The 25,240-nt window shown below is 37.2% G+C and overlaps 1 protein-coding gene across 1 annotated transcript in view; it reads left to right on the top strand.

The window, feature by feature from the left end:
• CCDC7 (coiled-coil domain containing 7) overlaps positions 1-25,240 on the top strand; it is a 250,515-nt gene that overhangs the window by 113,203 nt on the left and 112,072 nt on the right. The window contains exons 39-44 of the mRNA XM_087712546.1: positions 1,429-1,557; positions 2,795-2,920; positions 9,520-9,639; positions 12,673-12,792; positions 18,690-18,809; positions 24,173-24,298. Coding sequence (XP_087568672.1) covers positions 1,429-1,557; positions 2,795-2,920; positions 9,520-9,639; positions 12,673-12,792; positions 18,690-18,809; positions 24,173-24,298 — 741 coding nt within the window. The remainder of the gene's footprint in view (positions 1-1,428; positions 1,558-2,794; positions 2,921-9,519; positions 9,640-12,672; positions 12,793-18,689; positions 18,810-24,172; positions 24,299-25,240) is intronic.

The raw sequence follows: 25,240 nt of genomic DNA, 5'->3' as shown, positions 1-25,240 counted from the left end.
GATAGAAATTCCAGTCCCAACCACCAGCATAATTTGAGGACTGGCTATATATAGAATAAAACTGTTTACAATAGATATTTAAAACACAATCCTAGCTGTTGTCCAGTGTCAGATTATTTACTCCTAAATCTTTTACCTAGTTCCTGGTTCAATACTGGGAGGAAACTTGGAGTTCTAGTGGATAATCAATTAAATATGAGTCAGCAGTGTATTGTAGCTGCCAAAAAAGCTAATGAAACCCAAGGTTGTATTAACAGAGGGATAGAATTAAGATCACATAAAGTGTTAATATCACTTTATAATGCCTTGGTAAGATCACACTTGGAATACTGCATCCAGTTTTGGTCGCCACAATGTAAAAAAGAGTGCAGAGAAAAGCAACAAAGATGGTTAGGCAATTTGAGGCTAAAACATATAAAGAATGGTTGATGGAATTCGGTTTGTCTAGTTTGATGAAAATAAGGACTAAGAGTGACATGATAGCAGTGTTCCAATATTCCAGGGGTTGCTATATAGAAAAGGGAATCAATCTGTTCCTCAACACCTGAAGGCAAGACAAGAAGCAAAGGGTGAAAACTAATCAAGGATAGAAGCAACCTAGAACTAAGGAGAAATTTCCTGTTAGAATTATTAATCAGTGGAATGACTGGCCTCCAGAAGTTGTGAATGCTCCAACACCGGAAGTTCTTAAGAAGAGATTGTATGATTTGTCTGAAATAATATAGGATTTCCTCCCTGAGCAGGAGATTGACTAGAAGACCTACAAGGTCCTTTCCAACTCTGTTATTCTGTTAAATCTGGATCCATCAACCAATTTAGTTGGTCCTCTTATGCTGCATAGGTTGAGTGAGCTTCCAATATGTATGCACACTAATTAGTGATTCAGTCACTCTTTATGATCTTACCAAAGTGTGTGGTTGCTTTCCCCCTTCTTTATGCTTTTCCACAAACCATAAAAAAAATAAAAGAGCTACCATGCAGTTTTGCCTTTATCTTTATCTTCTTGATAGTTAGGATAAATTGGCATTTATAACGTTTCTTTTAATTTGATAAAACAAAAATTTCTTGTCTTTTTTCCCCACCTAATAAATTTTTCTATTCTTTTGAAAAACTTTAATTCACAAGGTAGTAAGCGTTTGAGTTCAGAATTTCTTTATCAGGCAAATTGGTAATTATAGTAAATTGAGAGGAGTTTTGAAAAAGTAGGAGATACCAAGGCAAATCTGCACTTTAGTGGAGGTTGACTTTAGAAATTCAAATTAGGCTATATTGCGATTATTTTTTGTTATAAATATAATGCAATAGTGAGGAGCTTGATCATATTTCTGAAGAGCTCAAATACAGATAACTTCACTGTGGTCATTAACTAAGAGAAATTATTGCCAAGTGAAATTCTGAAGAAATCATTCTGAAAGTTTTTGCTTACAGAAAAAGAATTACATGAGTTGCAAGAACTAACCAAGAAAAAACAACAGTTACTAGAAATACTGGAATCTAATTTGAAAGAGATACAAGAAATTCAAGAACTTTCAACTACACAATCAGACAGTATTAATGGTATGTGTGTATTCTCTTTATTTTTTAAATCTTTGTATATACATATACAATGAGTCTTGGGGGCACAGTGGTTAGAGAGCAGTACTGCAGGCTACTTCTGCTGACTGCCAGATGCCTGCAATTTGGCAATTGAAATCCACCAGGCTCAAGGGTTACTCAGCCTTCCATCCTTCCAAGGTAGGTAAAATGAGGACCCAGATGGTTGGGGACAATAAGTTGACTCTGTAAACTGCTTAAAGAGGGCTGTAAAAAACACTGTAAAGTGGTGTATAAGTCTAAATACTATTGCTATACACAGACATATTTGGAGTCATATAGTTGAACACAGGGTTTATATGCGAATAACCGTTACTAATGTTATTTTTTTATTTAAATTACAATGTGTTAAAACTATTTCAGTGAGGGTTGAAAAGTAATCACAGATTAGTCTGGAAGTCATCAGATTAGAAGGTTTAACTACGTTTTAGGTTTAACTAACTTAATATGAACAGCTGTTCATATTTCAAAGCTGTAATAACTACAAACACACTTCATCAGATGGATTGGATAAATTAAACTGTATCACATGAAAAATTATATATTTTAGTTAAATGTATTATAAAATAATCCTTCAAATTTTATGCCTTGTTAGGAAACCTGCTCAATTGCAAAACATAGTAAAGCTTGTCCAGAGAGAGTCTTAAGTCAAGAAATTCTCACTAGGCTCAGATATGAATAATGTAGGTTAAGGCAGGGGTGAAATTCAGCAGGTTGTGACCGGTTCTGGAGAACCGGTAGTGGAAATTTTGAGTAGTTCAGAGAACCACCAAATGCCACCTCTGGCTGGCCCCAGAGTGGGGTGGGAATGGAGATTTTGCAATATCCTTCCCCCAGGAGTCGAGAGGGAATGGAGATTTTGCAGTATCCTTCCCCTGCCATGTCCACCAAGCCATGCCCACAGAACATATATAAAAATTTGAATTTCACCACTGGGTTAAGAGTATTGCTGTCTGAAAGAGATGTATAAGAATTTATTCTAGGTTACATTCCTGAGAATACAGCACAAGCAAAGATCCTTCTCTGACAAAATCAGTTAATGGTTTTAGCATCAACTGCACAGAGTGCAAAATGTGGTACAATTTAATTTCTTGTGAATGAATGGAACTTGTAATAAGATATATGCTGATCATTAAAATTTTGAAATGTAGATAATATTAAGGTTGACTTTAATGAATATTACTATTTTTGTATTGTGTAGAATATAAGCTGCAAGAATTAACTGAGCAAAGAAGACATTTGTCCACTGACCTGGAGGCCATTTTAGATGATATACAAAATGTATGTCACCATTATTCAGAAAGAACTAAATTTATGCGTCCTTCTGGTAAGTACAAATAAATTAAAGATTCTAGAAAAAAATGGTATTGGCTGTACATATGTTTCGTTACTGTAAACCTAGCAATCCTGTGAATCTGTCAGAGAGAGAAGGACAATTAGAATCCCTCCTTCCTGCTTGGATTCAAAGTAACTTGATAATTCCAGTGTATCTACATTAAAATTTATTTGTTTTCATGGCCTTTATATTTTTGATACCTTAATCAAGCCTTGTGTCAATGTTCTGAGGACCATATAGATAGTCCTTATTGAATGACCATTCATTCAGTGACTGTTACATCAGCAGTGAACAAAGGGAGATAATGACCATTCTTTGTAGCTGCAGCATTGTAACATCGCCATGGTCATGGGATCACGATTCGGTCCTTTGCAACCAGCTTGCAATTACAATGGCTGCAGCATCTTGTAGTCACGCTATCTCAGTCAACAATATCCACTGCTAGCTTCCAACAAGCAAGGTCAATGTGGAAACTGGCAGGAAGTCACAAATGATGATCATGAGACCAAGGGACACTTCAACTGCATGGGATGATGGCAACTGGAACTGCAACAAGTCAAGGGCCATGGTCAGCTGGCATGGCCACATGTTGCTTAATGATGGAGTTGCAGGTCTCAATTACCATTGTTAGGAATGTAAGCTAACAGTTGGATTAGCAATATATGAGCCATGATAGTAGTACTGTATCTTTAAGTACTGCTGTAAATGTGATTGGTTACTATTACCTCAAGCGGCCATAAGATGGAGCCAGAATGACTGTTAGCTCTCTGTTTGTTAGATGCTGATCGGTGGATACTGCTTGTAGATGTGTTGTGTATTGCTCAGCGTGAATTACTGTGAATTTTGCTACTGTTAGCGACTTTGTGTGCTGAACTGATTATATGATACTGGACTGTGATCGATGGATCACTCCTTAACTGAGAATGTTGATGACTGACTGTCTTAATTGTGTATGAATTGGACTCTGCATACCTCTATTTCCACAGAAGTAAAATACTATCTCTTTTACAATTCAGTGTCTCTGTATGCTGGTTTATGCATTTCTTCCACACCACTTTCACTACACTTCTCTGCATGCACTCATTCTCCTAACAAGGAGCTTACCTAGCAACCATCATCAAGCCAGAATTACTTGTACTCTTCAGGTTTTACAATAATGAAAATGTTTCTGATCTTGATCACATTTTCTGCAGATCTTTTATTAGAGGGAAGGGCATCATAGTAATCCTTGAGCAGTAATGAAACATTTTAAGTAATAATATCTTCATTTGGTTTAACTCATAGTCCGGATTTGAACAGGTGTTCGTTTTTCTGTCTGGGTGAGCCTTATTATGTCTCTGTTTCCTGTCAGTAAATCTGGGTTTAAATGTTAGTTTGCTAGATTCCCAGAAACATTACTTTCTTTGGTTATGTTGATAAATTATGAGTCATCTTCTGGTGAATATTTTGAAAATAATTATTGCTATATGAATTTATCTCCTGGAATATTTTACATATGTTGTAGTTCTTTCAAAGATAGCATTATAAATCCCTTTAATCCCATTTTTTAAAATTTTTTATTTATAAACATGCAAAATACACACACACAAAACTTATACAATACGATATGAACAGAAACTTCCTGTTCTTTCTAATAGCAATTGCCAATCGATACCACTCTCCTTATATTATTTCCCCTTCTAGTATATTTCATTAGCATTTCACCATTCTTAACCCTCTTATTTTACCCATCTGTCTGCTATAATGGCTGATTACCTCTAGTAAATTTAAACCTCTTGAATGCATATATATATATATATATATATATATATATATATATATATATATATATATATATATATATATATATATATATATATATATATATATATATATATATATATATATATATATATATATATATATATATATGTTAATTCTCCTTAACTACTATTTCTGGATTTTATTGGCTTCGTTCACTGATCCTTGTTTCTTTCCTCCATCCACCTATACCATTCATTCCATATCTGGTAGTATTCTGTTTCTTCTTTTCCCTGGATTTTTTTTTTGTTGTTGTTAATTTATCCATTTCGACACAGTCCATCACCTTTCTTATTATTTTGTCTTCACTTGGAATTAATTTGTTTTTGGGGAGAAGGCAATCCTCGTCGCCGTAATTATATGTAAAATTAAATACTGGATTTCTTTTTTATATTTTGCAATCATTATTCCTAGTAAAAAAAACTTCGGGTTTCCAATCTATTTTGACTCCTGTTATTGCCTCTACCCAATTTTTGACCCTTTTCCAAAATATTTTAGCCTTCTCGGAAATCCACTATAAGTGGTAACATGTTCCGTGTATTGATTCACATTTCCAACATTTTGGGGAGTATTTGCTGAGATTTTAGCTAACCTTGTTGGTGCCAGGTACCATCTATGCAACTGATAGTGTCATTTTTAAGTTTGTTCCCCCCAATTTTTCCCATTTGTCTAATTCAATATTGTAGCCAAAGTTGTTGGCTTCTTCTTTCAGGATTAGCAATATTATTGCTTCCATCCATGATTCAGGCATCTTGGCTTTCTCTAAAACTTCGTTAAACATTTCCACTACTAGTTCTTCCAATATTATTTTATTATATTTGTATAACTCCACTGGTATTCCATCTGGTCCTGGGGTTTTATTATTTTTCTGGCTTTTCAGTACTCATTCCACTAATGTCATTGGCCTGTTTGAATTGAAAGGAAATATCAAAAACGTGGATGACAAATTTGGATACAGAATGCTTTAGCAATCAACAAACCGAAAATCCAGAACATTGAAACAAAAAATAGAACAAACCGACCAGAAGATGGAAAAAATGGAGTTGAAATATTTACAAGCCAATAAAGAATTAGAGTTATCAATAATCTGACTTGAGAATGAAAGAGCTTCATTCTATTTAAGATTTCAAAACATAGTGGAAGAAAAAGAGGAAGACCTGAAAGGAAAAATGATCAAAATCTTCACCAAAATTTTACCGAAAAAAGAACAAGAGTTGAAAGGAGACATTGATGAGGCTTACCGTGTGCATACTAATTATGCCAGAAGACATAGGCTACTGAGAGAAGTGCATGTAAGATTTGCCAACCCCCCCCCCAAAAAAAAAACCCCAATTAGAGATGAAGTGTAGAAAAAAACCAGAGAAGGGACGATAGCATTCAAGGGAAAAGAGCTGATTATGCTCAAACACATCGGAGAGTACAGGAACAATGTAGACAGTACCAATTCTTAACTAATTAGTTAAATAAAAACAGAATAATGTACAGATGGTTGGTACCAGAAGGGATATTGATCTCTTGGCAAGGAAAAAGATATAAAATAGAGAATATAGAAGAAGCGCAGGAATTCTACGAAAAATATTGCACATGGGAAGAAGAACAAGGAAGTAAAGAGTACCAAGAAAGTAGAAGCCAAGAAGAAGAAACATCAGAAAACAAGGAAAGAAACAAAAAAGAAGAAAGAGAGCAGAAAGGGAAGGCATGAGAGGGAAAAGTCAGATACAAACCAGAAGCAATAAAAAACATCACATATAAACATGGATCAGGAAATAACAGCTATCTCGATAAACTTGAATGGACTGAATGCACCAAAAAAATAGCACAGATGTTTAACAAACTGAGGAAACTGAAGGTAGATATAACCTGTTTACAGGAAGCACACATTAAAAGGAAGCATATTAATTTACTGTAAAACAGAAAATTAGAGAAATTATGTACAGCAGCTGTACATAATGAAAGATAGCAGCTTATACAAAGGAAAAAATAAACTCCAAAGCAGTTTGATGAAGAAGGCAGGATTCTAATGATTGAATTAGAGAGAACAGAAAAATCAATATTATTAATAGTGATATATGCACCAAATCAGAAGCAAGAGCAATTCTATAAGAAAGTACACAACAAAATAAATGAACTAGAATATGAAAATATTTACATAATTGGGGATTATAACGCAATAGTGAATAAAAAAGGGACTATGAATCCAAAAGAAAAAATAAAACAAAAAAAAAATGTTATCTAAATCCTTTTTTGAGATGGCAATGGAATATAAACTACATAATATTTGGAGAGAAAAGTGCAAAACAAGAAAGCAATATACTTTTTATTCGAACTCCCTCCAGTCCTTATCAAGAATTTACATGGCCTGGATATCATCTGCACTATGTAATCAATTAGAGGAAATTGAAATTGAAGCAAATGAATGGGCAGACCATAACCCAATAAAATTAGGATGGAAAGACCAAAAAAGAAGTAAAAGATGGATGATGAACTCAAATATTGTAAATGAAATAGAATACACTCAAATGCTGGAGAAAGAATTAAAACTATTCTTTAAAATAAATAAAAAAGAAGACATCTCAATTCAAATTCTCTGGGACACTATGAAAGCATACACAAGATGCCTCATGATTGCCTGCATTGCGAGAAAAATTAGAAAACAAAAAGAGAAACAAGAATGCATGTAAAAATAACTTAAGGAAGCCGAAACTGAATTACAGACGGATCCAAAGAATAAAATTAAAAAAGAAAAAAGAGAGATGATAAAACATAAGATCAACTTAATAACTCCAAAAGAATTAGCACAGAAAATTAAAGCAGCCAAACAAAATTATTTTGAACAAGCCAACAAACCTGGACGAGGGTTGGCATACAGTTTGAAGAATGAAAGAGAAAAAAGAATTATATATCAACTAAAAGATGATGAGGGAAAAATAATCCCATTCATCTAGCTAGATTTTTGGTTTTCCCTAATATTTCTTTCAAGCTTATAAAACAAATGATTTCCTTGGTCCATCATTATCTTGCATGACATGAGCAAAAGATGTGAGTTTATGCTGGGTGAGCTTTTCCTTAAGTGGGGGGCAATCAGTCTCAAGTAGTCATGAGTTACCGATTTCTCCTTTTTTTAGTATTAATTTCAGATCCATGTTTGGGTGGCCAACTTTTACCCGTTACTAGTGTAATGATTTTCATTTTGATTAGCAGAGCTAATTCACACCTTTCATGATCTTGTGTGATAAAGGTTATTTCTGTAAGAGATTTATGCCTTTGCCTTATTACCTCATATACTTATTTATTTAATAAAAAAATTATGGCTACCCAACTTGCTCTCAGTGACTTGAGGCAGCTTACAAAGATAAAAACCCAATATAAAAACAGTAAAAAGTAATGATTCACACTCTCTCAAACACACATACACACACATACACACACAGAGAGAGTTGGATTGGAGGGAGAGCACCAGAGAGGAGACCATAGGAGGAGGCAGGAAGCCAGTCAAAGAGCCATACTGGAGCACACATACTTTCACCCAGCTCCGGAAGGATCCAGCCCAGCTTCACTGATTACAGGTTTGAAAAGGCAACATGGCTCTGCCTGCAATCAAACTACACTTGGGGAGGGAGAGCTCAAGAGATCCAGGGTCCTTCCCTCCAGCCTTTGCCCAAATCCTCGCACCAGGAGGATGAAGTTTGAATTCCTCCCCCTCCCTCCAACCCACATGTATCTTTTCCAGCTATTTCAGAGAGAATTTCAACTCTGCTCTTGCCTGAAGAAGCCCTGCCCAAACGAGCGCCTTCTACTATAAGGTAGAAGAACTGCATGCCTCACCTACGTCAGGAATTTTTAGGCTTTTAACCCTTGCTTAACTCTGCTCGAGTGATCATAAAACGCCTAAAGTCAGACTAGATGAGGCACAAGTTCTCCTGCCTCATAGTAGAGGGAGCTTTTTTAGAGGCTTTTTTAAACAGTTAAGCAGTCATCCACGGTGAGGCAGCAACTAGCTCAACCTGACCTCAGCTCTTGCCTTTTTCCTTTTACATTTTTTTTTCTTTTCATGATGGGAGTTGTTATCTTTCTTTGAACCATAACATTCCCATTATAAACTCAGTGTACACTTTAAGCAAATCTGGAATTAATGTATATTCTTCTCACTCCATTTCTTATTCTAATTCTTATATATAATAATTTATTGCCTCTAATGATTTCTCAGAAAAATAATCAAGGTTTTTAGCATGCTTATGAACTAAATTAATATGTTTTCAAAATTAAAGGCCATGTTTATTAGATTATATTCAGCTTTGAATATAACATATAAATAATTTTATGTTCATAATTCCTAATATCAACATTTCAGATTATAGTTAATGTCATATTTTTATCTTTAAGGTAAGGTTTTAAGTTATCTAAACACGGCAGCATTAATAATGTCTAGTCAATGCTATATATACCAATTTTTCAAAATAATATATATAATATGTATGTATCAAAACAATGTAACATTTTTAAAGAAAACAAAACCAAATCAAGAATTAAACATCTTGATGCATTGTATGCAGTTTTAAGACTTAGCAATATATCCCACTATATATGAATTTGTCTAAATATGATAATTATGATATGAATCTGCCTTGTTGGTTTTTAAAAAGTTTTGTATGTTACTATGTTATAATGTTCATTATGTTTATTTCATTCTGAATAATAATTCACAGTTTAAAATATTTAAAATAATACATAAATTCATAACTTCTAAAATGTTTCTCAAAAGATGAGTGAAAAAATATTTCTTCTTTCAGAAAGAGAATTACATGAATTGTTTATGGAGCAGCAACAGCTACTAGAAAAGGTGGAATCAAATGAAAAAGAACTACAGAATGCTAGGGCTCTTGCAATTAGCCAGCCAGGCAGCATCAGTGGTATGTATCTGGGTTTTTGTATTATGTGAACAACAATATCAAACATTTAGGAATATAGGAATTTCTTTATATTAGTTGGACCAGTGATACATCCATCTCAGTATTACAGATATTGGTTGTAATGGTATCAGGAGGGTGTTTTGTTTTTTCGTTCATGGGAATACAGGAAACTGAACAAAAGCACTTCACAATAGAGTTGTATTGTCTTCATTTGGTAACTGGAGATGAGAAACTGAATTAAGAGACACAGAGTTATATTGAAGAGGAAAACATTGGGTTTTATAAGCCTGCTTACCTAAGGACAACATTTGTACCTCATTTACTGTTTTTAACTGCAATTTCAGCATTCAAGCAACAGGCAAACAAAAATGAATGTGGATAATGGTAAAGCTTCTAAGTATCTTTAACTAATGATTTTAATGTCCCAAAAGTGCTTTTTCATGAGGCAACTGAACTTTCTGGTTTTTCTTTGAAGACATTTTGCTTCTTTCATGACATTTCTCATCTAAGAAGCTTCTTTACTTCTGAAGAAGTTAAGCTGAAGCAGCTTTTTGGATGAGAAGCAAAGTCAGATGGCCTTTTGGGGAGACCCTAAATGACATTTGAGCATTCCTGGCTACATCAAAACCACTGAAAATCTGGTCATGTGATACCTACAATGAAAGAAAGACTTTGCAAAGACATTTAGAATCAGTTATCTACAATGGGTGCATGGAAACATGATTCCAAGGAAAATCAGAAATAGTAGAAGCAATTGGTTTCCTAAATTGGAATCTAAATATACAAATTTAGATAGACAGGAAGGGTCATGACATCTAGTTTACAATATAATAAATTTTCAAAGGAAGTGTTTATAAAGAATAGAGTGGCAGTGATAATAAAAATATATTATTAAGTTTAACTTAGTTATAACTAAATCATGACATCATCAGCTGCAACATCTAAACTAGAAGACATGCAGAAAACATAAATTATGCAAGTCTATGCACCTATTGCAGATTTAGAGAAAAATATTGAAGAATTATTTAGTAAAAGACAAAAGTCCTTAGATACAACAGTAAGGGGGAAATCATACTATTAATGATGGCTGAAAAGCAAAAGAGTTAGTCTAGTGTAGGGTTAATTTGGGAAGATACATATTAAAAGCAATTTAATGATATAATTGATTGAATAATTGTGAACCAGTTACTTTGTCTCAGCCCATATCTCACAGGTTACAAAGTTGGTATGAGAAAGTTGCATGAGTTAATATGTTCACTGTTGTAATTTCCTAGAGGAAAGATGGGATACAAATCTAATAAATAAGTACATAAACAAAAATTGGAAAAATTGAGGACAATATTTTAATTAGATAAGTGAATGTGACAGATTTGTGCCAGGTTTTGCAAAGAAAAGCCTATGTCAGCGTTCCAAGTATCATGTAGAATTAAATCAGAGTCCAAGGCAACGATCCTTAAAGTTCCAATTTAATAAAGCAGACATCTTAGCACATCTGTGTAATCCCAATTTTGGAAATTACATCAGAATTCCACCCAGTTAAAAGTTCATGATCTTGTCCCCAGACCCACAATCCATCACATGGTCAAATCTTCTTCCACACTGGCATCTCCACCCAGCTGCTTCCGGTCAGGCTCCAAGGTACGGAGACAAAAGATGACCTTGGTCTTCTAGAAAAGAATGACAACAATACATTCCACAATCCTACTCCTGTCTATTCCCCCTTCCCATCAACTATGCTAATGAAACAGCATAATGAAATAAGAGAAAATATGGCAGGCCAAAATTCTAAAAGGAACATAATTGCAGCCTGGCAGCCTATATTTATAGTATAAAGAGATTTAAATAATTCAGTACTGATGTAGTTAGAGTAATCATCAATGACATACATTTAAGAAATTGATGAAAGTTACATACAAATAAAATGAACCATGTAAAGAAAATTAAAGTAGGAAAAGTATTTCCAAAATTTCAAAAAGGAAAAAGATTCAAGCAGTTTTCTAAGCAACGTATTGTATTGTGAAGTAAAAACAAAGAAGATGAAAAGCTTGGGTAACAAAGATGCATGTTGATTGAATGCAGACTGCCATAATGAAACAAGAAAGGCAGTGATGAAATTCAAAAAAAATCCCTACCATTTCTGTGGGTGTGGCTTATTAGGCATAGCTTGGTGGTCATGTGACTGGGTGGTCATGGGAGTCATATGACCGAACAGGCATGGCGTGGTGGTCATGTAACCCGGTGGCCATGGCTGCACAATTTACTCATACGCAATGTAAAAGCAGTTGGACTTCACATAAAATGTCCCCTGAAAAAAACAGGAACCTCACAAATAGTCACCATAGGTGATCCGTAGTAAAAAAAAATGCTTCAAAAAAAAAAATGGTTCCAATGATTGCCTGGCACAGCTGATTGTCACACAGCTGATCATCAGAACTTAAAAAAAACTTACTTAAAAAAAACTTTTTAAAGCATTTTTTTTTTACTACCGCTTCGAGTGAACTGGCCCGAAACGGTAGCATTTTACCCCTGAAGAAAGGCCAAGGACAGAATGACAGAAATATAACACAAAAGAGAATTAATGATCTTTTAATGATGTCTGGAAAAATAAAAATAAAATGTATTATTAAGATCATAAAAAAGCATCCATCAAGATGAAATAACCACTGAACCAGTGGTTGGTTCTTACCGGTTTAGACCAGTTCGGCCTGAACCAGTAGTAGCTTGGTGGCCTGGGTTGCTGGTGATCCAGGTCTTCCATACCTCTGAACCAGTGCTGCCATCTTGTTTTTTGTTTCTGTGCATGCTCAGAGCAATTTTAGTTAAACTATGCATGTGCATACCCACAGAGCATGCATGGTATGCCCCTGAGAATACTGGCTCTGCCGGTTCCAGTAGTTTCTGCCAGAACCCACCATTGCACTGAACCAAAAGCAAATATCATTTACATATGATAATTGATAGAAATTGTGATAGTGGTTAATAGTCTGATTTCATAATATATGATTTTTATGACGTTATATACAATATTTCTAGATTATAAGCTACAGGAACTAACCAACCAAAGACAATCTCTCATGGCAAATCTAGACACAATTATGAATGAAATACAAACAGAATTTACATCTGAAAGTGTTTCTCTTCTGCAGCCTGATGGTAAGTAGAAAATAAATTATATTGTGAATTTTACAAGAATTTATTAAGCATATAGCACTGAATTGAAACTGATCATTTGGGGATCACATGCATACCATCTGGACTATACAGGTAGAAAATCAAGTGACAGAGAATTGTTCTTCCTTCTCCTGATGAAACCTCACTGATTTAATTCCTTGACCATATCCAAGAGCATTTTGTCTTTTCTCATTAAAACAAATAGTAATTGCAAACCTTGCTCATTCTTTTTTCCTTTTTCACCTCAATATTTAACTTACTTCTAAAGGTAATTCTTCATAGGTTAAGGCTATTAGACTAATAGCAGACAACCTTGCTGCACATCCTGTTCCTTCCCTGCCTATTTTAAAATGTATATTGCTGTATTTTCATTATTTATTTTTATTGTTTCATTATTTACTAGTGTTATAGTTACAATTCTTATGGTTTTATGTTGTACTGCTGTAAACTGCCTAGAATAGCCTCATGGCGAGATGGTGGCAAATAAATTTTAAACAAACAAACAAACAAACAAATATTTTGTATTTTTCCACTTTTCTCCTCTTTTGCTTTTGCTCTGTTTAACAATGGAAAACAAGATTAACAAGTCAGTAAAAGTATTGAAATAATAATATAATTGAAAGTTATTGACTCAAAGAGCTATGTGGCCTCCTTTATTGGGACTTTTGAAGAATTTGAAGACTTATATGTATGGAAGGAGCAAAGGAATAAACTCTATTCCAATCAGCTCTATTGCCAGATTAAATCAATGAAGGAGACTAGTTGTCCTTGAACATAAGCTATCATGTGGCCAGTTCTTAGCCAGCTACCTTCTCCCTCTACCAGATCTATCAGACTGGGAACTCATGGAATATAGTTACTGTTGATAAGATCATGTCAAATCATGACTGAACAGTCAGTCTTTTCAGCTTTGCTTTTTGCAACTATGCTTTCTGAGAAATTCAGGTCTTGCAAAAAAGATCAGTATTGTTTTCCTTTATTATCTTCCTCTTGATGAATGCATTTTTGGAATATTTCTCTTATTGTGTATAAAATGAATCTGATTTTAGGAATGGTTGTGCATTAGTGAATTATCATATAACACTATGTTAGTCTTAAATCCAGTTCCAAAGGAGGTTCTTCACTTGAGAGTAATTTGATATGGATCATCAATTGATCATTTAAAGTAGATAGAAATTCTTCCAGTAGTACTAAATCAGATGATCACTTAATGCCAAATCTGTTAAAAGCCTCATATTGTTCTCCCAAAGCCTCTATATTCTTTTGCTATCAGAAATCCTTTGAACCCCTCAAAGTTTGCCTCATTTCCCAATAATTGGGCTATTGTAGTCCGGGAGTCTTTAGTACCTCGTAGGGTCCCTGCTCCGGAGCTTGTCGGGTGTGAGTCCCTGCTCGTGAAGCTGGACCTCAAGGGTCAAGTGGGTTTGCTGCTTACGTACCTGCCTCCCAACTGCGTTGCAGCAGCCCTCCCCTCGCTCCTCGAGTCAGTAGCCGAGCTAGCAGTTGAGTTCCCTAGACTTATAGTTCTGGGGGACTTCAACTTGCCTTCGCTCGGTGAACACTCTGATGGAGCGCAGGAGTTCATGGCTTCCATGACAGCCATGGGCTTGACTCAAGTAATCCGAGGCCCAACTCACTCAGCGGGTCACACGCTCGACCTCGTATTCCTCTCGGAGCAGTGGAGTTACGATCTTGGTCTGAGGGGTAATGAGATCATACCCATGTCGTGGTCAGACCACTACCTACTGAGGCTAGACTTCCGGAGGCCAAACCCCCACCGTAGGGAGGAGGGACCGACTAGCTGGTTCCGCCCCAAGCGACTGATGGATCCTGTTAGGTTCCAGACGGAGCTTGGGGTTATTCCTGATACCCTCGCCCACAGTTCGGCGGAGACCCTCGTCGCTGCCTGGCACTCGGCAGCTTCGGAGTCTCTGGACCGGATTGCGCCGCTACGGCCCCTCCGGGTCAGCGGCCCCTGGAGGCCTCCTTGGTTCACTGAGGAGCTCCGGGAGGTAAAGCGCCGGAGGAGACGCCTAGAGCACTCGTGGAGGTCCGATAGGTCTGAGTCGAAACGGGCACTTTTAACAGCATGCACCAAGGAGTATATTCGGACTTTAAGAACAGCAAAAAGAACATATATTGCCTCCTTGGTAGCGTCCGCCGAGTCCCGCCCAGCCGCCCTGTTTAGGATAACCCGCTCCCTCCTAAATAGGAGGGAGACGGGGGACTCCCTACAGGGTAAGGCTGAGGAGTATGTCCAGTTCTTGGCGGACAAAGTTGCCCGATTTCGAGCGGACCTGGACTCCACCCCAGTAGATCCAGCCGAGACACAAGGAGAAGACTTGGCAAACCATCTCTGGGTTGAGTTTCAGGAAGTTGCCTCTGGGGATGTGGACAAGGCTATGCGAGCTGTGAGCGCCTCCACCTGCGTACTGGACCCGTGTCCCTCCTGGCTGGTTGCCAACAGCAGTGAGGTGACACGAGGCTGGATCCAGGTGGTTGTTACCGCCTCTCTTCGGGAGGGGTACTTCCCCACCGCGCTTAAGACAGCGGTGGTAAGACCCCTCCTGAAGAAACCGTCCTTGGATCCAGCTGTTCTTAATAACTATCGTCCAGTCTCCAACCTTCCCTTTGTAGGGAAGGTTGTTGAGAAGGTGGTGGCTCTCCAGCTTCAGCGTACCTTGGAGGAAGCTAACTATCTTGACCCCTTCCAGTCTGGCTTCAGACCCGGTTACAGCACAGAAACCGCTTTGGTCGCATTGACTGATGATCTCTGGAGAGCTAGGGATGGAGGCCATGCTTCCATCCTAGTTCTCCTGGACCTCTCAGCGGCTTTCGATACCATCGACCATGGTATCCTTCTGCGACGACTGCGGGAGATAGGGGTGGGCGGCACTGTTTTGCAGTGGTTCTCCTCCTATCTCTCGGACAGGTCGCAGTCGGTGTTGGTGGGGGGGCAGAGATCGTCCCTGAGGCCCCTAACTTATGGGGTGCCGCAGGGGTCGGTCCTATCCCCCCTACTATTTAACATTTACATGAAACCGCTGGGCGAGATCATCCGGAGGCACGGGATAAAATACCACCAATATGCGGACGATACACAGTTGTATCTGTCCGCCCCGTGCCAACTCAATGAAGCGGTGGACGTGATGAACCGGGGTCTAGAGGCCGTTAAAGACTGGATGAGAGCAAACAAGCTGATACTCAACCCAGACAAGACCGAGTGGCTGTTGTGTTTTCCTCCCAAAAATCTGACCAACATACCATCGCTCAGGCTGGGGGGACAAAACTTACACCCCTCAGAAAGGGCCCGCAACTTGGGAGTCCTCCTGGACCCACAGCTGACTTTTGACCACCATCTCTCAGCTGTGACCAGGGGGGCATTTGCCCAGGTTCGCCTGGTGCGCCAGTTGCGGCCCTACCTGAATCGGGAGGCCCTCACAACAGTCACTCGAGCCCTTGTGATCTCCAGGCTGGAATACTGTAATGTGCTCTACATGGGGCTGCCCTTGAAGAGCATCCGGAGACTTCAGCTAGTCCAGAATGCGGCCGCGCGAGTGATCGTGGGCGCACCACGGTTCGCCCACATAACACCGATCCTCCGTGAGCTGCACTGGCTACCTGTCGATCTCCGGGTGCACTTCAAGGTCCTACTCACCACCTATAAAGCGCTCCATGGTAGTGGATCTGGCTATTTGAGAGACCGCCTTCTGCCAATTATCTCCCTGCGTCCCATCAGATCGCATAGAGTTGGCCTCCTCCGTATTCCATCCGCCAGTCAGTGCCGACTGGCGACTACCCGGAGGAGAGCCTTCTCTGTTGTGGCTCCGACACTATGGAACAATCTCCCCGTGGAGATTCGTACCCTCACCACCGTCCAGGCCTTCCGCACAGCCCTCAAGAACTGGCTAGCCCGTCAGGTCTGGGGCTAAGCCTTTTTTCGCCCCTCCCGAATGTTGAGTGAATGTTGAGTTTTATTGTTTAATTTATTTTTGTTCACATTTCTTTTTGCACTGTCCTACACTCCCTTTCCTTTGTGATTGTAAGCCGCCCTGAGTCCCCTCAGGGAAAAGGGCGGCCTATAAATGTTCAATTAAAAAAAAAAAAAGGATTCAGAATTAGAATAGAGCTGGAAGGGATCCTGTAGGGTTTCTAATCCAGCCCCTACTCAAGCAGGAGATCTTATACCATTTTGGACAAATGACTGTCCAGTCTTTTCTTAAAAACTTCCAGTGATGAAGGACTCACAAGGTCTGAAGGTAAGCTGTTATTAATTGTCCTCACTTATTAATTGTCCTCGCTGTTAGAAAGTTTCGCCTTGGTTCTAGGTTGCTTCTTTTCTTGATTAGTTTCCATCCATTTTTCTTTTTTTGCCCTTTAGTGCTTTGGAAAATAAATTGACCTCCTTTCCTTTGTAGCAGCCTCTCAAATATGGGAATATTGCTATCATGTCTCCCCCAGTCCTTCCTTTCTCTAGACAAGACAAACGGTACGCTATGAGATTGGAAAGCGGCTTTGTTATTATGGATTCATTTGTAATCTTATTGTATCTTGTAATCTTACTGTATATGATTACCATATTTTTCGGAGTATAAGATTCACCGGAGTATAAGACACACCAAAGTTTTGAAGAGGCAAATTAAAATATTTTTTTGCACTCTGCAAACGTCCCCCAAACTGCCCATTTTTTTGCAAAAATGGGCCCGTTTTTTTCCAAAAAGGGGCATTGATAGCCTTTAGGAGGCTTATAGAGTGCTCCTGTGACTCGGGGGGGGGGGGAGGGCGGAATTTGAGCAAAAAACGGCAATGTTTTGCTCATTTCTGCCCTTCTCAGTCCCCAGGAGCTCTCTGAAAGCCTCCTAAAAGCTATGCACGGCCATTTTGCTGAAGGGGGTGGGGTTTCTGGAGGCAGAAATGCTGTATTCAATGTATAAGACACACCCAGATTTTCAACCTCTTTTTTGAGGGAAAAAGGTGTGTATTATAATCCGAAAAATACGGTATATCACAATTGGGCTATTATCCAAGTATTTTCCTGTAATCTTTGAGTTTAGTTGTCTCTCAATAATAACTATTTCCTCAGCAATATTTGGAATTTTGGAAATCCTCTTATCTGATATTGGTAATATCTCTACAAGAGTGATAGGAATGAAAAGACCATTCCCATGATGTATTATTTTAGTTTCCATTTTATTTTGTGTCACTGCCTGATCACTAGAGCTTAGTAGTGATACACCCCTGGAGAAAAAAAATGATAATTTTTTAAAATGCTTTTGAGATTTAATGTACACATCTTCAGTTACTGAGCAGAATCCCACTTTTTTGTAGAATTCTCTAGTGAGGACCATTGTTTTGATACCTTAGTCTTTCCTTCGTCAGCTCAGTTTATAAACAGCTTTCAATAAGAACTTACAGAAGCATTACAAAGAGAGGGCTATTACTTAAAAGTATAAGTTGAAACGGGAAATTCTCACTTTGTAATATTCCTGGAACAGTCTCTAGTTTAGGCAGCAAATTTCACAATCTTCTAATTTCTTTATGTTAAGTTGTAATCTTCAAATTGAGTGTTAAAGCCCATACATTGTGACACAATCTTCAGATATGCTGAATTAGGTTATTTCCAGGAGTTCCAGATAATTTACAAGGCTTTCCATTTCTCTTATTCTGGCTTTCTTCTGAACAACCCAAGATAAAACTTTATATATAATTAACTGTAGATGTTTGCTCAAAAAGAGGGTAAACTCAAAAGGTGATGTAAACTCTGGTTATCTCACCTTCCACATCCTCTGGAAACCCAAGAGCTACTTTAATAGTTAATTCAACTTCAAAAGTAATAATAGCTTTGATGTTTTTTCCCCCCAAATATTAATGTGTTACAGAAAGAGAATTATATGAGTTATCTGGAAAAAGAGAAGAAATACTGGGAAAGCTTGAATTTGTTCAGAAAGATCTAGTTGAAGCTTCAAATTTTGCAGCTGTCAATCCTGGCGAAATCAGTGGTAGGTATTAAATATTATTTTTTTAAAAATTCCATAGCTCTTTTCTTTTAATTATTTCCCACTGTTGAATAGAATTTTGACACAAAACAATATTTAAAGAAGGCAGTAAGAACTGAAACTGTATTCCAAATTCAAGGAGTAAGTATCAATAAGTATCAATAAAAGAGAATATCTGTAGCTCAGGATTGAAATGACGGATTGAACAGAACTGATGATGTTATCTAGTTTGGATAATGAAATGCTTGCAAGGAAACAACCAAGAAATCTAAGTATAGGATTATTTTCTAAGTATATGAGAGGTTTGTAGGGCTAAATCAAGAATTGTACACTGCACTTTTAATAAAAACAGCAGGTTCAGTATATGTTCTCTATGAGGAAAGGTTACAATAGTTGGCTTGTTTAGTTCTATAAGCAAAATTAAATAATGCAGAACAACAACAACAACAACAACAACAACAACAACAACAAATGAGAAGGTGTAGATCTTGTGGGACTTTCGAATACAAACGGATCGTCATTTAGAGCACAACACACTAGATATCACAGTTGTAGAGGGCCGAAGTGTACAGTTTATTGACATCACTGTTCTTGGAGATGCCAGAGTCGAAGAAAAAGAACTAAAAAAAATAATGGAATATCGCAACCTGGCCATTGAAACTACATGGCTATGGATGAAGCATGTAACAGTGATACCCATTGCATCGGGGCACTTGGCACTATGTCCAAGAATTTTACAAGATACATCAACAAATTGCAGCTTCCTGCAATAACACCAGCGGAACTGCAAAAAACTGTGCTCTTTGGAAGATCTTATATTTTAAGAAGATATTTGGTTGATACCTAGGATGCTGGCAGCAAACTGTTATCAACCATTAGCACCAGTCACTGGTATTTGTAATGCATTTTTGAATATTCAGTTGGCTGAGATTCATGTTTAATGAACAAATTATTATTATATAATTGTATCACAGCAGCCAGTTGTTTCACCGGATTTGGCATTGGTTACTAGTCGGGCCCCACCCAGGGGCCTAGGACATCATAATGTATAATCATAATATGTGTGCAGATGCAAGCAGTGCGGCTTTTTGCATTTGACTGATGGTAATTTTGTCAAATTTTAACTGTTTTAAACGTAATTCCAGTGCTTTTTGAATAGCACCCATTGTGCCGATTACCACTAGAATTACCACTGCTGGTTTGTGCCATAATCGTTGAACTTCGATTTTCAAGTCCCGGTATTTCGCGATTTTTTCATATTCCTTCTCATCAACCCTGTTATCACCTGGTATTGCAATGTCTATGATTATAACCTTATTTTTCTCAACCAGTGTGATGTCTGGTGTATTATGTGCCAGTATTTTGTCTGTTTGAATGCAAAAATCCCACAAGATCTTGACCATCTGATTTTTGGTGACTTTTTCAGGCTGATGTTCCCACCAATTTGTTGCTGTTTTAATATTATAATTTTTGCACAAATTCCAATGGATCATTTGTGCTACTGAATTGTGCCGCAATTTATAATCAGTCTGCGCGATTTTTTTACAGCAGCTGAGTATGTGATCAACAGTTTCATCAGCTTCTTTGCAAAGTCTGCATTTGACATCATCAGAGGATTTTTCGATTTTGGCCTTAATGGCATTTGTGCGGATAGCTTGTTCTTGCATAGCCAGGATTAGTGATTCGGTTTCTTTCTTTCCTGTTGTTAACCATAACCAAGTTTTTTCACTGTGCACTTTATCTTTAATTTTTTCTAGAAATTGGCCATGCATTGCTTTGTTCTGCCAAGTCTCCATTCTTGATTTTATCACATGTTTTCTGTATTCTTGTTTCGGCTGTTGGACCTTCAATAGATTTTTGTTCTTTACTTCGATTAATAGATGTTCTTGACTTTCTTTTAAATAATCAGCCAGTGCATGTTTTTCTTCTTCAAGTATTTGCTTCACTTGTAATAATCCTCTGCCACTTGATTTTTTGGGCAGGTATAGTCTATTAGTATCACCACGTGGATGTAAACTGTAGTGCATTGTCATTAGTTTCCTGGTTTTTTGGTCCAAATGTCCAAATCAGCTTGTGTCCAGTTAACTATACCAGCTCTGTATCTTATAACTGGTATTGCCCAGGCATTTATGGCCTTGATTGTATTTTCACCATTCAATTAAGATTTCAAAATTTTCCTAACTCTGTTGGTGTACTCTCCCCTGATGATAGTTTTTACTTCTCCATGCTTGATGTTATCCAACTGCAGAATGCCTAAATATTTGTAGGCTTCATTTTCATTGCATTTAATTAGTTGGTCATTGGGCATTTCAATTCCCTCACATGTAGTGATTTTGCCCCTTTTTATGGATACAGTAGTGCATTTTTCCATGCTAAACTGCATTGAAATATCGGTGCTGAATACTCGGACTGTGTTTGTCAGTGATTGGATTGCTATTTCTGACTTTCCATAGAGTTTCAAATCATCCATATATAATAAATGAGATTTTTTTTCAGCTTCTTTGGCTGTTTGGTAGCCTAATTTCATTATTTTTAAGAATACTGATTGTGGGATCATCGTGATAATGAAGAGAAGAGGTGAAAGTGAATCACCCTGGAATATTCCTCGCTTATTAACCATTCCGTAGTTCTCATTCCCTTCTGCCAACTCAGTTCTCCACTGTTTCATTGCCTTTTCAGTAAAGGATGTAATATTTTTGCTAATGCCAGTTGTTTCTAAGCATTTTATGATCCAACTATGTGGCAATGAGTCAAATACCTTTTTGTAATCAATCCAGACCATATTCAAGTTCTTTTTTCTGTTCTTACAATTTTCTAATATCATTTTATCAATTAGGAGCTGATCTTTTGTGCCCCTGCTCCTTCTTTTGTTGCCTTTTTGCTCTACTGGCAAAATGTCATTTGTTTCCAAATAATCCATCATGTTATCTGCAATAATGCCTGTGAGTAATTTGAAGGTTGTTGGCAAGCATGTTATTGGTGTGTAGTTTTCAGGTATTGTTCCTTTAGTTGCATCCTTCTGAATCAAGTATGTTTTTCCAGTTGTCAACCATTCATCAATTTGACCCTTTTGTAAAATTTCATTCAGTTGCCTGGCCAATATTGCATGTAAACCGGTAAGATATTTGAGCCAGAAACCATGCAATTGGTCATTTCCAGGTGATGTCCAATTCTTTACTTTTTTTACTCGATTTTTGAGCATCTCAGTTGTTATTTCTAATACTTGCATTTGCTTGTTGCCAATGCTTTTCTCAAAGTCATGTATCCACTTTGCTTCCTTATTGTAGTCCTTTGCATTTTCCCACAGTTCTTTCCAGAATTCAACTGTGGCCTGCTTTTCTGGTTTTTCATTTTTGGTGTCACCATTCACATTAAGACTTTGATAAAAACGCCGTTGGTCTGATCGAAATTGCTGATTTTGTTTATATTGGATGATTCGTGCCTTATATCTTTCAATTTTTCTAGCTGTTGTTGTTATCTGCTGTTTTACAATTTCTACAGCTTCATTGATGTTTATAGTATCCAATCTATATCTTCTGATTAGCTAATCTATGATTTTGCTGTTTTTAAGCCATTGCTCATGCATGTTCTTTAAGTTGCTAGCATTTGCCCTTAATTTTTTGACTTTTTGTTCTAATCGGATTTTCCACTTTGGCTTTGATGCTTTTTCCATTGTGTGACTAAGTGCTTTGATTTTAATGCCTAGTTCTTTAGTGACTATTACAGCTGCACTATACATTAACTAATTCGTTTCCAAGATGGATCCCGGTTTGATTGTTTAAAGCACTGCATTAACCATTTTCATAATAGGGGCCAAAATTTTATTAGGCACAGTTTTTAATGATGGTAAACATTGCCTTTCCTCATTAGAAAATGCTCTATGATCTTGTCCTTCAATTCTTTTTGTTTTTGAGTTAGCTCATCAGTTGGTTCAATGATATCTGGTTCTGATGGTAGTGTTGTTATTTCCTCCCCGACATCTTCTTCTGGGAGTTCTACTACAATGTCTTTAATTGTGTCTTGAGTATTGGTTGTTTCCGCTTGTGATGTTGTTTTTTTTATTTTTGCAAATTGTCTGAATTTCCTCAAGTTCATCTTCACTAAACACTTTATTCCGTATAATAAATCGCCTTTGATCTGCTAGTCGTTGTTCACTAACATTTGAATCTGGATATTGTTGTTTTCATAATTCATACATTCGCTTTCAATAGCCTCTTTTTTCTGCTCTGAGTTGTAATAACAGGCCATTATGGCACGATTTTCATCTGCATTATATTTTTGTCATTTTGTTGGGTGGTCCACTTGTAGCTCACTTGTCGACGGATGCCCAGGGACCTCAACATCCGCTGCTGGCCTTGTTAACCTGCGTGACGACCAATGCGGTATAGAATTTTTATTTGTTTCTTTCACCATGTTATATGGGTTGGTGGGTTTTTTTTTATGGGGTCAGGTTGCCAACCTGATCCCAACCCTCCTCCTTTCTCATCCAGGCTTGGGACTGTCAACGGCGGAGTTATAGAGTTGTTGTTGTTGTTGTTATTATTAATACAATACTTTTAAATTAATTTTGTGTAACTATTTAACTGAAGGCAGTAAATCGTTCTTGTTTCTGTCTCCTATTTTCTCACAACACAACTGTGAGGTGGGGTGGGTTGAGGGAGAGTGAGAGGCCAGCTTTCATGTCTAAGGGAAGCCTCAAGGACAGTCTTCTGGTTTCAGCACCTTAATGACTACATTATAGATATATGGATGAAACTGGTAATTAGATACTCATTTGAAGCTGAAAGAACAGATAAGTAGAACATAACTAGCGTAAAGGAGATTAGAAAATATGAATAAAAAACAACTCTGTAAATGTCTAGGTTTTTGAAATAAAATTGACATGCAGTGAATATTGATTATGACTGATTATGAACCATGTAGTCATTTTTCATTTCTAGTTATTCTCTCCACAACAAATTGTCCCTAAATTGGCCTTGGAAATCTTCCAGCAGTGCACCTGTCATCATGGTAACATCCACCTTGCTTCTGGTTGTCTTTTTTCCCCCCTATTGCCTTCCACGTATCCCAGCATTAGAACTTTCTGTGTAGGTATATAATGCATAATAGGTCTAAAGTAGGATAATTTGAATCTGGTTATTTGTGTCTCAAATGCTAACAATAGATTGACCAATATTGTAAATATTATGAATAAAAATATTAATATTTAAGTTTCCACAGAATCTTAAGCTGCCCAGAATCATTTGATTGAATGTGATGGTTATAGAAATTTAATGACTGAATGAATATAGTAGAGCAATCAACTACAGCATTGTGTATAGAACAGCTTTTCAACGTATATGTTATTATTGATCTGATTTTTATAGACTATATGTTACATGACCTTTCTGAGGAAAGAAGACGTTTGATTGAAGAACTAGAGCAAACTACCATTAATTTACTAAAAGCAAAGAGTATTGCTTCAGAAAAAGGTATCATTGGAAAATCTATTGGTAAGTTCGGATTAAATGAATCTATATTTAAAGTAAACATTAACTTTAGGTATTTCTTTACTTGCATATATTGTGCCACATTGACATTATTGAAAGAGTCCATAAGTCAGTTATGTTATGATCATGAAAATCTCTTTCATCCATTTAAGAAGCATTGATTGAAACTCTCAGAAGAAAAAGAGTTGTAATAAACATTTTTCTTTGGATAACTGTAAGCTTCTTTTATGGGTATTTATGTTTTGTTTAGGTTGTTGGCTCACCCAGGAATAAGCATGCTACAAATATGAAAATGAGCACATTTAAGATATAGGTTGAGGAAAATGTGTTAGGTTCTGATATTAGCTTTTAATGTTTGCTTTGAAAATAAGATCAGTACATTCTTTAAGTAAACTTGGCAAAACTATGAAACATGGAAATCTGGCTTAAGAACTCTGAATACTTATCTACCTTGCCCATCAACAATTAGTCGAAAGGTGAATGGCTTATAAGGGTCCTTCAGATAGCAATCTTCTATAGGACCTATTACTTGATATTTTAATTGAAGGTGGTGGAGAGAATGTACTCATTGAACTCATTGAAACATAGAGGAGAGAGAGGAACGGAGCAGTTCTCTCTCCTTTTTATATTATTGCTTGCTAATGCACTTGCGCAGTGCTCCGTACATTTTTAATGCATGGTAAGTGCTTGGGGTATGACTGTGGGTATGACTGTGTTGTATGTATGTGCCCACTTTTTATTATATAGTTGTATTTGTGTTTTTTAAATTCTTGTGGGGGAGTGTCGGTTGTATGATTGTGTATGCCTGAGAGGGCTGGGACCATAACCGGGTACCTCCTACACTGAGTGCTCTGTAGAAGTGTTAGGGGGGGCTGGTTTAACCCCCAGCCTTAGAATGTATGGTTCGAAGGGCTTGCCAGGGATGTCGATCTCTGAAGGGGAGGG

The sequence above is a fragment of the Thamnophis sirtalis genome, unplaced genomic scaffold, assembly GCF_051295495.1.
Source record: "Thamnophis sirtalis isolate CommonGarterSnake01/CBP01778 unplaced genomic scaffold, rThaSir2_p1.2 scaffold_4, whole genome shotgun sequence".
NCBI lineage: Eukaryota > Metazoa > Chordata > Lepidosauria > Squamata > Natricidae > Thamnophis > Thamnophis sirtalis.
The sequence above is the reverse complement of the archived record's forward strand: the minus strand, read 5'-3'. Positions and strand labels throughout refer to the sequence as shown.